At 41.2% G+C, this 14,406-nt stretch overlaps 1 protein-coding gene across 3 annotated transcripts in view; it reads right to left on the bottom strand.

Annotated features, from left to right (window-relative positions):
• The window catches only part of LOC143298710 (chromosome-associated kinesin KIF4A-like), a 35,926-nt gene that overhangs the window by 4,637 nt on the left and 16,883 nt on the right, over positions 1–14,406 (bottom strand). For all 3 annotated transcript variants that reach the window (XM_076611612.1, XM_076611614.1, XM_076611613.1), the window contains 13 exons: positions 12,965–13,068; positions 11,139–11,283; positions 10,504–10,614; positions 9,679–9,762; positions 8,358–8,474; positions 7,910–8,050; positions 6,797–6,900; positions 5,327–5,376; positions 4,724–4,803; positions 3,521–3,691; positions 1,854–1,940; positions 1,248–1,325; positions 267–368 (listed from right to left, as the gene is read on the bottom strand). In XM_076611612.1, the coding sequence (XP_076467727.1) occupies positions 267–368; positions 1,248–1,325; positions 1,854–1,940; positions 3,521–3,691; positions 4,724–4,803; positions 5,327–5,376; positions 6,797–6,900; positions 7,910–8,050; positions 8,358–8,474; positions 9,679–9,762; positions 10,504–10,614; positions 11,139–11,283; positions 12,965–13,068 (1,374 nt within the window). The remainder of the gene's footprint in view (positions 1–266; positions 369–1,247; positions 1,326–1,853; positions 1,941–3,520; positions 3,692–4,723; positions 4,804–5,326; positions 5,377–6,796; positions 6,901–7,909; positions 8,051–8,357; positions 8,475–9,678; positions 9,763–10,503; positions 10,615–11,138; positions 11,284–12,964; positions 13,069–14,406) is intronic.

Here is a 14,406-nt window from a genome sequence, read left to right as displayed (position 1 = left end):
ATGAGACAGACAGGGTAGGGAAAAGATACAAAACAAATTATCTATTTGAAGCTGCCATATCAAAACCACTAGATCAGGCAACGCAGTCCATCATCAATCATGACTTGAATACAAAAAACATTATAGCAAACCTAGGAGAAGTTTTTTTAAAGACTGTGCCTGGCATACAGGTCTTTCATGTGGACTGGTTCTGATTGCTGTAACACATTTCACACAGCACATTAATATCCCCGAAACAGAAGGTTGGCTTCCCAACCCGTACTGACCTGTGGCTTGGGTCTGGGTGTGAGGAAAGGAGAGCCGTTGGGGTCGTCAATGCTGGGCATCAGGGCCAGTTTGCCATCGTACATCATTAGCCCTGTCATCTTCTGCAACACACCCAGTTAGACAACACTCCTTCAGTCCCCAGTACTCCCTGCATGTTGATTTCCTACTGGCTACTTCACTAAAACCACATACATGTCCACCCTAATTCAGATATTTTCAGGAACAAAAATCAGGGATCTGGGACACACAAAAATTTCTCACGAATATAAGAAGAAAGATATCTGAAAAATGCATCATTTAATAGAAGTTGATCGGTGCATTGATTCACCAAAGATGAATGAAAATTAGACTCTGAATTCAGCTTCTGGACGTTTTTTGTTGTTGGCTTTTATAGGGATGTGCAGTGCTAACCTGTGTCTCAAGACTACAAACACAACAGACAAGAAACAAATTTAGGAAAGAGATGATGTATGTTGGTGGCGGCAATTTGAGATCTGCCCCAAGTTGTGTGGTCTTTACTGACTTTGTGATTCAGTCATCGCCAATGAAGCTAGAAGAGACTACATCAGTTCACAAAATGAATAAATGCTTTTCTCTGCCTCCAAGAGCTTGTGCCTGTGGGCTTAGATGCATGAGTTCCCAGGAATAGGACAAACCATAAGGCACTTGTGCAGATGCACTTTGCACACATTACAAAAGTTTTAAATACATCCATTCTGACATATAAAAATTAAAATGTTTAGATTTACAAAAATAATCACCCGAAAAATGATTTGACACATTTGACAGATCAAGCAAAAGTATAGTAATAAAACTCATGAGAAAAACATGCTCAGCGCACTGTTAGATATTTGCACTGTTAGATACACTGTTTGCACCATTAGACACTATTTACACATCTATACACACATACACTCATATAGATCAGATCAACCAAATGAGGTGCACCACCCTTCCAAAAAAACACACAAAGGACTCACCCTTTTCAGCTCCTCACACTCAGCTGTCTTCTTCTCTAGGTCTTCTGCCACAGAGGCCAGCTTACCCAGTTCTTCTGACTGCAAGAACAGAGAACAAAGTCTGTTTAACACAGCTCAAACATTCTCATCCATCACGGTCTACAACCTAGTTTCTTTGTCACATGCAGAGCATTTTTCACATTCATCTTTAACCTCTTTTTCTGCATTATTACATTAGATGTAATGTCTATACTGTGAACAAACACATGGAGTTATGCAACACATTTAGAACTGTATGTTCCTGCACCAAAGACAAATAACAGTATGATTATGATGAAGGTGAAAAATTAAAATTAAAATTAAAAAGATGCAAAAGAAGAGAGAAATAAATAAAACCATGATGCATAAGAAACAAACTAAACTGAAGACACTGTTACAGAACAAATCCAGTTGACCTGTCTGCAAACTTGTCCAATCACATCTAATACAAAACTGCCAGCAAGCATAACAATTACCACTGGCTCCGTTACCTTTTCAAAACTGCATGCCCAGTTTCTCTTCCCACTCATGCACATACAAATGATGCATGTACACACACAGAGACACAGACAGACACACACAACTGACCTGAATTTTCAGCTTCTTCCTGAGGACCTCATCCCCAGCCTTCCCTTCGCTCTGCTTGTTCTTCTCCATTCCCAGGAGGAACAGAGTCTTCAAACACACACACACACACACACACGCACACACACACACGCACACGCACACACGCAAAAACACACACTGAGGTCAGCTTAACAAATATCCCATCACATCATAATATATCAGCAGCATCAGCTGCATGCAGCATGTTACATCATGTTTTAGTTCATTCCATCAAACCACAACTGTCACATTTGACACATTTCCCATTTCCTGTTGTCACAAACAACAACCAGTCCTATTTTGTTAATTAATCACTCCATCTAATGACATGTCCCAGTCAAAGACAACAAATTCAACCATGTGGCAGCAGAATGACAGGCAAGAAGAGAGTGAAGGGCTGGAAAGTGAACAGTGGAGAGGCTTGTGTCAACAAACACATGTGGCATACATGTGTCTTAGAAGATTTAGTGTGTGAGAATGAAGGGAACAAGTACCTTACCTATATTTTACAGGTGTTTGGCTAGCCAGAGTTAACCAGTAAAGTTCTGAACTGAGCAGCTACTCAAAGATGGCACTGCCACATGAATTCAAGGTGACTCAAAGGTATGTCTTACTCACGCATTAAGACACTGTTTCACCATGTGGTAGCTGGCAGGATACATTATCATATTACAGCTTTATATTTTTGTTAAAAGTCTGTTTCATGATGCAGATGTTTTGTGGTTCAGATTTGCTCTAACCCAGTAGTGTGGTTAGCATCTGTTTGTGTGTGAGTTGAAGGTGGATGGAGGAGGAGTGGAAGTGGTGTGTATTTCTAACGAACACATTTCAAAACAGAAGAAAAGATAATGCTGGAAACATCTACAATTTCTTTACATTTATATCAGCTCCTCATTCCCTTGGACAGAGTCAGTTATTGTTCTCCCCAGATTCCTGTTCTGTGAACAATTACTGACTGCTCTTCACAGCTCTTCAAGGGTCTCCAACCTTAACCCAGACTGAGAGTGACACAGGCCATTCCTTACTGCATTCTGACACAGGATTTTCAAGCAGAGAGAAAATGGGGGAAACAGCTCTGCAGCCCTATTCCAGAATGACATTCACCCACAGGAAGACACACTTATCTGTACAGTGTTGTTTTTTCCTTGTGATAGAATACATCCACACAAGCTTTCTCCCTCTCTCTGTCTCACTCTGTATGTATGTATGTGCACATAAATGCATGTATGTCTGCGTGTAGATATAAATGTATCTAAGCATGTCTTCATATTTACTGTGTATGTATTTTAGTAAAAGTGCATGTTTACATGTGTGCGCGAGTTCTGACTTTTTGTACGATCTTTCATAATTTTTGTCATTTCGTTAATTCATTTTTCTCTTTGTTCCTGAGGGTTTGATGTAAAGAAAGAAAAATGAGAAAAAATGTTCACTTGCTCCAGTTCCCTCATTATTTTATACTAAACAAATTCATCATCATTATTGCCTCTCACTGTCTGTAACACACACCCCGTGCACCCCCGTTCCCCTCAGTAACATCAAACGATACGACCCTCTCACCCTCTGCTGGTTCTATCATTCCCATTGACTGTGAACACCCCACCCACCACCCCCACTCCCCAAGCACCAAACAAGCCACGTGACCCACTCACCTTCTGCTGGTGCTCCTTGCCGAGCTGAAGCAGCTCCTCCTCGTGCGTCTTCCTCAGGCGTGCCAGCTCCTGCTCCATCCTCTGCTCCGCCTCCCTGTTGGCGTCGGAGGCCTCCTTGGCCGTCCGGATCTCCCCCTGCAGGGCACTGCGGTCAGCCTTGCCGTCCACCGCCTGCCATCCACACAGTCAGTAAGTGAACAAAGTCTCAGCTCAAACCTGGCCTCACATCACATCTGCACAGATCTGCTGTCATGGGCGCTAGGTGTGTGTGTGTTTTGTCCTTGACACATTCCATTTACCTTGTTTGTAACTAATGTTAAGTCTTGGCTTTTTTGCACTGCCTTGGAACCATTTTTTCCCCTTACTGATGTTAATTGCAAGCGCTCTGGGCCCCTGCACTAAGAAGGTTGAGCACATCATAAATACGCATTATTTTCATTATTATTATTATTAAGAGTCATTTGTTAGCTTGTTCTTTCCCTTTATATTTGTGGGCTACAACTCCTCCATTTACTCACATATATCTGGGCTTTATCTGCTTTATGTATAGCTTTTACTTACTGCTTTTACCCCTAAGCAGTCCTACAAGCAGTCATACTGTTTTTTTTGGGTGTGCACGCTGAGTTTATTCATGTTTATAATTTCATTCTTGCACATTAACCTTGGACATGTCTGTGATATTCATTTTTTCCCCCACAAGATTGAAAAAAGTAACCTAAACAGAAACATTACCATATATTATACACATCATTATATATCAAAAAGGCACACACAAAAATACAAAAATACTGGTGTGCAACGCACATGTCTTAGGCACAAAAAAATAATATGATACATAAAGAATGCCTAATCATCAAGTCCAGAAACAGACAAAAAAATATTCAAGGCTTTCTAGGAAAAATGTAAGCAGGAAGTAAGAATGTAAGAAAGGAAGAGATGACAGAAAGAAAAGGAAAAGAAAAGAAACAAAGAGAGCGATAGAAAAGGAAATTTCTAGTACAGAATATCCAGGAAGGCATACTACTTATAACTGAAAGAGCCAACAGGGGGCTGAAATAGGCAGCAAATCAAGATTAAGAATATACTTTTTAAGAGAGACTATAATGTAATCCAGTTTTACAGTGTTAACTCTCCATAATGTTACAAGCAGAATTTAACCAAAATGTTTACATAAAGGACAGAGGTGACCAGCGGTCACTGTACCTGTTCCAGCAGCCACTTGAGGGCACACTTGGCCTCCATCATGGTGTGGATGCTCTCCCACATCGACTTGCCCTTGCTCTCTGTCATCATGTATAGCACACACACACACACATATCATCATCATCGTTATCATTATCGTCATCATCAAAGCATAGGCTTAAACCACAGCCCCAACATACCTTGCTCTCTGTCATCATGTACAGCACACACATGCATCCTCATCATCATTGTTATTGTCATCATCAAAGCATAGACTTAAACCACAGCACCAACATACCTTGCTCTCCTTCATGTACAGCACATACACACACATCGTTATCATCAACATCAAAACACAGCCTTAAACCACAGCACCAACATACCTTGCTCTCTGTCATGTACAGCACATTCACAATCACCATCATCATCATCATTTAAGCACAGACTTAAAACACAGCACCAACATAGTGTCCAGTGCTCTCTGTTATCATGTTCAGCACACACACATCATCATCATCACCATCATCAAAGAACAGCCCTAAACCACAGCATAAACATCAACCAACATATATAATTTCAAACTACACCCTGTACACAGTAACAAGGGTCTAACACCACTCTTACCTTGATCGGCGTCACAGATTTTCTGTTGAAGGTCTTGTATTTGAATGTTTCTGTAATCATAAGGCAAATATTTTTAGCACAAAAGGCATGAATGTATTTTAAGAATGATGTCAGGTTCATAAATGATTACTAAAGTAAAGACAATATTCCAGTCTGATGTTCCCTGTCCACAAAGAAATATTTCCATATTTGCAACACCACTTATCTTTGTCCAACATGATTAACCCCTAGGCTGCCTATATGACAAGATAACTTGTCATCACAAGTATGTACGCTTTGCTGCCACAATGACAAGATAACTCGTCATCGAAATATTTTCCCTGGTTTGAATTCAGTTCGTTAACAAACATACTGGTAGATTTAGCTTGGGGAATCTTTCTCAATTCTATTCATAGCTAGAAACACCATCTACGTTATAAGGCAGTCCTTTATTTTAACATTTTGGTTGGGTTACTGTTGCAGTGTTTGCCTGGCTCCTCTCGTTGCTCACTCAACAAAATGTCGGACAGACAACCACCACCATGTCATTTGAAACACTCAAGCTGAGTTCATTCTCTGAAATCAGTTCTGTGTATAGAGCAGACTACAACTGCTGCAGTCACACATGTTCAATCTTTCTAATCAGTCCTATCCAAAGAAAAATAGACAACCATCATGTCATTTTTTAGTTTACACAGATTCAATTTCTGTAATGGGCTCTATGTAAAGAGCAGTTGACAATCACCATTTCATCTGTGAGAATCGACCTCAGTTCTAGCAACAGAGTAGTCAATGTCTTCTGATGTTTGAGAGTATACCTGATTTCCAGTTCAGTCTCTGCAATCAGTTCTGTTGACAGAGTAATGAATGTCTTGTGATGTGTCAGAGTCTACCGAATTTCCAGTTCAATTTGCCAGCGCTCTGAGTTTACATTTACCTTGACAAATGCGATACACAAATATCATTTATTACTATTGTATTGTATTGTAAAATTTGTATTGTATTGTATTGTATTGCACTGCATTGCATTGTATTGCTCTTTTGTCACAACAGATTTCTTTGCATGAAATTCAGGCAGCTCTCCCCAGGGAGAATCCTTAGCTACACTGAAAAGCGCCACCCTTTTTTATATATACATATATAATTCTTTTCTTCCTGCAGTTTTATTTGTTTTCCTATGGATGTGGACTTTTCTACATAATTTTGCCTAAGACAGCCCTTTTCTTGCTGTGGGTTCTTTTACATGTGCTAAGTGCATGCTGCACACAAGACCTTGGCTTATCATCTCATTAAAATGACTAGCATCCAGACCACCACTCAAGGTCTAGCTGAGTGGGAGAAAATACCGGTGACTGTGGGATTCGAACCAGGGCGCTCAGATTCTCTCGCTTCCTAGATGGATACATTACCGCTAGGCCAACACTCATTATCATCTCTGCAGTCAGTTCCAGCGACAGAGCAGTCAACGTCTTGAGATGTTTGAGAGTCTACCTGAGTTCAATCTGTGTGGTCAGCTCCTCCATGTCCCTCTTCAGCTCCTCCTTCTCAAAGCTCTTCTCTGAACGGGTGCCACTGTCGTCCATCCACGTAAATATCTGGCAGCAACACACAACTTACAATTATTCCACATCATAGGAACGATACTGATAATGCAAAACATTAAAATTTTGCAGGTGAAAACATGGGCATTTCTGGCAAAAACATATTCTTGATACTTCAGTCATACAGAAAAAATAGAAAATCAGCTGCATCCAAATAATGCAAAAAACCAAATTCATCACAATGAGTCCCCCATCCCAAACTTTGCATACAGAAGACAGATACTGTTACTTTCTCTTGCACAGTTTGTGTATGCTGTAGAGTAACAAGCATTCCTGTATGTCCTTCAACTTTCTGTGAACATACTTCGACAAATGCTCATGCAAAGGCAAACAGTCGCAGCTTTGTTTCGTTCGATCTCCACTTTCACAGCTCTGTGTCATACAATCTTCAATGAGGGCTACCGTAAAGACTGACGGCAATTTTTTTCTGTTCAAAAATGATTCACCTGGTATGATACCAAAATTTCTCTGATTCCTTTTGGGAGAAGCGTTTATTGTCTTTAGTCAGAATGTGCCAAGTGACAAGAACAGGAAAAGTCAATACCTTGCAGACAGTGTTCTACTCACTTTATCTTTCAACAAAACAGTGTGATGCACTCAAGAACTACTGACCTGACCCCAGAGCACATGCTGCACATTGTACGTGCACATGTATGTGTGCACATATGTGCGCATATATAAGTATTCAAATACATGTTGAATGTGTTGTGCTATGGTGTGGTGTTGTGTGCTAGTCTGTGAGCATGTCCATCTGCATGGATGTGATGGAGGGCGAGACAGAGTGGGCAATGTTCCTCTGGAAGAAGAACAACACTGAAGACAGCTGAACCCTCTTTCCACCTAGGAAGACAAGGAGAGAAAAGAAAGTGTGAATTATCAGTCACTCATCAAGGGACCCAGGTACCCCAACATTTTCTCTCACTTTAAGAGAAAAATGTGAAAAATGAGAAAGCATGGGACTGCAAGAAAGCTTGGGCTGACCACCTGCCCAAAGTGTACGCACCTTGCAGAAGGGTCCATCCAGCTTTTCCTGCAGCTCTCTCTGCTGTTGCTTCAGCTCCTTGCGGTCAGCCATGAGGGAGGTCATGTGGTACCGTGCCTCTCGCAGACTGACACGTACGTCCAGTTCATGGCTCAGCCATTTCTGTCAACACACCATGAAAAACGTCTGTGACCATCTGTTGTCTTCCTTTGGTACACCCTGAGCATGTGTGTGATTAACCTACATCAGGGGAAACCAGTTGATCAGAAGGGACTAGCAAGGCATTTATCAATGTAATATGAAAATTTCTACACAAAATACTTAAGTACATACACATGCTATATACTTATATCATCCACTCATAAACAGACATGTATTCAGTCACACACATCTCCTTGACTGAAAGTCCAATGCTTTAACTGCTTTAACCCTTTGGTTGTTGTGCCTGCAATAGTGTTTTCCCACTCACCCTGACACGATTGCCAATGGACGTGGAGTCACATGTTTCCATTTTGGCGCTGCGTTCGTTCAGCACAGCTTTCTGGCGAGCCAGGGCCTCCTTCAGCCGTCTGTTGGCTGCTGCTGCCTGCAGAAGTAAACACCACTGTTAGACAACAGGGACATGATATACTGGGTAAAACTAGGACACAACATTGCTGCTTATAGCCCAGACAACCACACACAGCCATATCATGACTGGCCATCTACATAAATATTCAACCGTATTAAACACACATATGCAGTCACGCACACACGCAAAGCAAAATCACACAATTAATGACATAGCATAATAACCATTAAGTTCCTTCAGGCAAATAAGACTACACTGTTCTGAGGACGTCAGCCATTCAACATCCCTGGATTGTTTTTTAATTGTAAAATAGAGATTAAAAAAATACTTCAAAGCCACAAAAAATACATTTAAAAAGGCCAAATAGGCAAATATCACTGCAGAATGGACAACTTGTACAATATAACCTAATCAACGGTGCAAAACAGTACAGAAAGGGAACGTAGTAAAGACAAACAATAGTGAAGGAAGAAAAAAAGACTGGAACCAAAACAACAACAGAAAAGATGTAATCTAAAACCACAGAGGGAAGGGATACTATTCATATTGAAAGACACCTGGCATCCCACAGGGGAAGGTAAAACTGGTACAACTCAATGACAAAAACAAGCAAATCACAAAGTAGATAACTTTCAACAAGCAATCTTCTTAAAGAACCGTGTGTGCACAACTGTTCTTATAACCACTCACAGATATATTCTCTTGTTTAAATGATTGAAAGGAAAGTAGAATAAAAACACTGTCATGCTGTAGTTCACTTTCAACAAGCAGTCTTTTTAAAGAACCATGTGTGCACAACTGTTCGTGTAACCACTCACAGATATATGTATTCCCTTGTTTAAATGAATGAAAGGAAAGTAGAAAAAAGAATAGTCATGTTGTATGTCCAGCAAATGTATCAGGAAATTTTATTTACCAGCAACATGTTTCTTCAGAGACTGATGAACTTCCAAGAAAGAAAAGATAAGATACAGACCATGGGGTAAGTTTGCTGATTGAGAATAATCACCAATAAACTGAGTTATAGAAATATATATACATACTTATACACTCATATATATAGAGAGAGATTTTGAGAGAGAGACAGATATATATATATATATATATATGTCCAGTGGATGGCCACAAAAACAACTCTAATCCATGCACACAAAGGGATAGGGAGTTACAACCAGTCTGACCATGACCACCAAAAAAGACAAAAGTAAGAGAAGATCACCTCTTCCACTTTACGCTTCAGGACGCTCTGCTGCTTCTGGTTGGTCTGCTGAAGCTTGGCCAGCTCTGCCTGCCGCTTCCGATCCTGGAAACATTGCAGTCCGTCCTCACTCACAACTCTGTGTGTGCTGTGATTGTTCATGTTCTTGCGTCAGTGTTCGTATTTGTATTAGAGTGTGTGTGTGTCAATTTTAATGTTTGTGCTGGTAGGTTCTGCTTCGTGTTCTTGTTTGTGTGCATCAGTCGTAAACCTATTTTCACTTTGAACATGTAAACACATGCATGTGTGTAGTTGTGCAAGAGTGAGTGAGTGAGTGAGTGAGTGAGTGAGTGTGAGAGTGTGAGTGTGAGTGAGTGTGAGTGTGTGTGTGTGTGTGTGTGTGTGTGTGTGTGTGTGTGTGTGTAACCTAATACACAATACCATGAATAATGAAACCACTGCCATATTCTTGATTGATAGTATGTTCTTTATTTTCATATACTGGAAAGCATGGGCTTATTAATACAGCACAATTTTTTTCTTTTCTGGGCATATTATGCGTCACTGTTTTTGTTTTGTTTTTTAACTACACACTGTATCACATTGCATACATTGTCTAACTTGTACATGCGCACGGTACTATGCCTGTGTGTCTGCGCAGGCTCATAGAAGGCCATCTGCTATAAATGTGATTGCCCTGCATGGCATGAATATAAATTAATTTTGAAATGAACTGAACACAGTCGGTTTAGTGAAAAGCAGGAGTGAGGGGGAAATACACACAAAAGCCAAACCTCCACACCAGATATATCCATGTGTTTCTCTGAACATCCTCATCCTGTTTACCTTCTGCATGAGCTGCATCACCTCCTTGTCCTTCTGCTGCTTCCACTTGCGCCAGTGGTCACTCTCCTCCTTCATCTGTTTCATCAGCCTCACTCTCTGCTGTTTCAGGGCCTGTCAACACCACCAGCCAAACTGATTCACACAGTCTACAGCATCTTTAAACACAGCTAAAACAAAAATATAAGGCATTCACCACAGGTCAACAGTATGTGATACATTTTGTGTCAAAGCTACTTCAGTCCGGGTCCAGTAACCATGCACACAGCTGAAAAGATATTCTGATCTCCACAGGCCAATAACATGCAATGTAATATCTTTTGTGTTTACCACTCTAACTGCTTGTTGAAAAAGAACAGAAATGAAAAATAATATATATGTGGCATATACTGCTGTCTTTTGATTTTCTGTAATGAAAAAGTGTAATCAAAAATCACAAAATTCCCACATCATCTTCCTTCAGGAAAAACTCATTACTTGAGCACCAAATCTTTACATAAAACCATGATTGATATTGTAAAATCCGGCAAATAAAGCATGCCAATACTTTGCGAAAGCAATCTAGTACAACCCTCGGCAACTCGAATGCCAGTCCACATTGAAGGCAGCAGCAAGTCTACAAGCCGCAGGTAACGTACCACAATTTCTGTGTTGAGGCGTGACACATGCTTGTCAGACTGCTCCTTCAGTTTCACAGCCTTGGACTGTTCCGTCATCTTGCGCTTCAGCGTTGACATCTCATGTTCCAGCTCCTGCAGTCTCTTCCTGCGCTGCTCACTGACTCTGTGCACACACGCACACACACACACACACAAGCACACACACACACACACACACATGTTATTAATAACAAAATATGCACTGACATATATGTAACTTGATTTCAGACAGACAACAAAGGGATTTCAGAATGACATCAAAGGAACTGATTACAGACAGGCAAGATAAATGTGTGGTGTGTTGAAGACAAAAAGAGTGGTGTGACATGTTCAGGGCAACAACACTACGGACTTGCTGGCATTGAGAAACGTGTGATATGTTGAAGACAAGGAGTGGTGTGACGTGTGTGTACAGGCAGCGACACTTCTGACTTGCTGGCATTGAGAGACGTGCAGATGTGTTGATGACATAGAGTGGTTAGACGTGTGTGTACAGGGAGCGACACAACCGATTTGCTGGCACTGAGAGACATGATATATTGAAGACAAACAGTGGTGTAATGTGTGTGTACAGGGAGCGACACAAATGACTTGCTGGCAGTGAGAGACATGTGATGAGTTGAAGACTAACAGTGGTGTGATGTGTGTGTACAGGCAGTGACATTACTGACTTGCTGGCATTGAGAAACGTATATGTTGAAGACAAACAGTGGTGCGACATGCTGAACAGCAACACATCTGACGCTAAAGTGACACTACTGACTTGCTGGCATTGAGAGACATGTGATGTGTTGAAGACAAACAGTGGTGTGATGTGTGTGTACAGGCAGCAACACTATTGACTTGCTGGCATTGAGAGATGTGTGTGATGTGTTGAAGACATAGAGTGGTTAGACGTGTGTGTACAGGGAGCAACACAAATGACTTGCTGGCATTGAGAGACGTGTGATGTGTTGAAGACAAACAGTGGTATGACATGTGTACAGGCAGCGACACTACTAACTTGCTGGCATTGAGAAACATGTTTTGAAGACAGATAGTGGTGAGGCATGCTCAGCAGCAACACCACTGACACTAAAGCAACACTACTGACTTGCTGGCATTGAGAGAAGTGTGATGTGTTGAAGACAAACAGTGGTGTGATGTGGGTGTATAGGCAGCAACTCTACTGACTTCCTGGCATTGAGATGTGTGATGTGTTGAAGACATACAATGGTGCAATATGTGTGTACGGGCAGTGACACGACTGACTTGCTGGCACTGAGATGTGTGATGTGTTGAAGACATACAGTGGTGCAATATGTGTGTACGGGCAGTGACACGACTGACTTGCTGGCACTGAGATGTATGATGTGTTGAAGACATACAGTGGTGCAATATGTGTGTACGGGCAGTGACACGACTGACTTGCTGGCACTGAGATGTATGATGTGTTGAAGACATACAGTGGTGCAATATGTGTGTACGGGCAGTGACACGACTGACTTGCTGGCATTGAGAGTCGTGTGATGTGTTGAAGACGAAGAGTACTGTGACATGTGTGTTCAGGCAGTGACACTACTGACTTGCTGGCATTGACAGTCGTGTGATGTGTTGAAGACGAAGAGTACTGTGACATGTGTGTACAGGCAGCAACATTACTGACTTGCTGGCATTGAGAGTCGTGTGATATGCTGAAGGCAAAGAGTGGTGTAACGTGTGTGTACAGGCAGCAACATTACTGACTTGCTGGCATTGAGAGTCGTGTGATATGCTGAAGGCAAAGAGTGGTGTAACGTGTGTGTACAGGCAGCAACATTACTGACTTGCTGGCATTGGCTATGCTGCGGGTGTCATGCAGAGTGGCGCTCAGCTCCTCCTTCTCTTTCTGCAGCTGGTTCACCTTGTTCTCCCACTCCTTCATCATTGCCTGGAGAATAACAGACAGTCACTCGTCATTGCTACTTGGCACTTTGCTAGTCACGCTGTTGTTGCACTCCATTGCACTGTCATTCTCTCTTATTTTTCTTTTTCGTGTTCATTGGGTGCAAATCCATCTATGAGTGGGCTTTTACATGTATGGCTATTTTTTTTACTTTGATTTAGGCACACACTGGACAGGTCACATTCACACACAATACATACATTTAACATACATACATATATCCATCAATACATACCTTAACCCCTAGGCTGCCAATACGACGAGATAACTCGTCATGGAAAGCATGCACGCTTCGCTGCCACAATGATGAGATAACTCGTCATCGAAATATTCTGAATTTTCCCTGCTTTGCATTCAGTTCACTGACAAAAATAGTGGTAGCTTTAGCTTGGGGAATCTTTCTAGATTCTATTCATAGCTATCTGCGTCATAAGGCAGTCCTTTATTTGAATGTTTTGGTTGGGTTACTGGCTGCAGTCTTTGCCTGGCTCCTCTCCTCGCTCGCTCAACAAAATGTCGGACTGACTCCGTGCCCAAGACATGCGATTGTGGCGAACTAAATCAACCAAGATTACTTTCTTTAGCTGATGCTCAGAAAGAATTGAAGCATAAATTTGAAGAAGACAGTGGTGAACATTTATAGGACGATTTGATAGAAAATAAAGGGAGCAATCAAGAGAGTGGCCAAGATATGACTATCAGTGAGTGATACCGGCTGTTCAGCTCTAGCAGACGATAGAAGTCACCAAATTTTTAGCAGGACACAGTGTGAGCTATTTTCTTGGCACTCAGCCAACACGGTCTGATGAGAACTGGATAAAGTGACCGTGTGAGAGGGGTGAAGAGGAGGGGGGTGGAGACTGAGGGGGTGTGGCCTCACATCCATATTATCACTTGCAGAATTCACAATGCATTATGTATCTATTTCTTTTTCAGTTTTTTTTTATATTGTGGTTGTTCTAGTATGATTTTTTGTGTGCAGATATCCATTTGTCCAGAAAATGATATTTTAGTGCAAATTACCTGACTAATGTTTGTAATGAACAAGTTGAAAATGTGACAAAAAACAAAACACTGATTTCAAAACAACAGCATGTCACTAAAAATATATAAAATGGGAAAACATCATGTGTTTTGTATTCTTTATTCATTTCCCTTTCAGAAAATATATACTTTTATGGGTCTTTCTCCAATAACAAAGAGCACAGAATTTTTTGAAAATTTATACCCGTTTTTTGTGAAAAAACCCTGGCAAATAGATTTCACTTAAATCTTATTTTCCTGGCAGCGAAAGGGTCAACCTATCCACACATACATACATAC

The sequence above is a fragment of the Babylonia areolata genome, chromosome 24, assembly GCF_041734735.1.
Source record: "Babylonia areolata isolate BAREFJ2019XMU chromosome 24, ASM4173473v1, whole genome shotgun sequence".
Lineage (NCBI taxonomy): Eukaryota > Metazoa > Mollusca > Gastropoda > Neogastropoda > Buccinidae > Babylonia > Babylonia areolata.
This window is presented reverse-complemented; position numbering and strand designations above follow the sequence as displayed.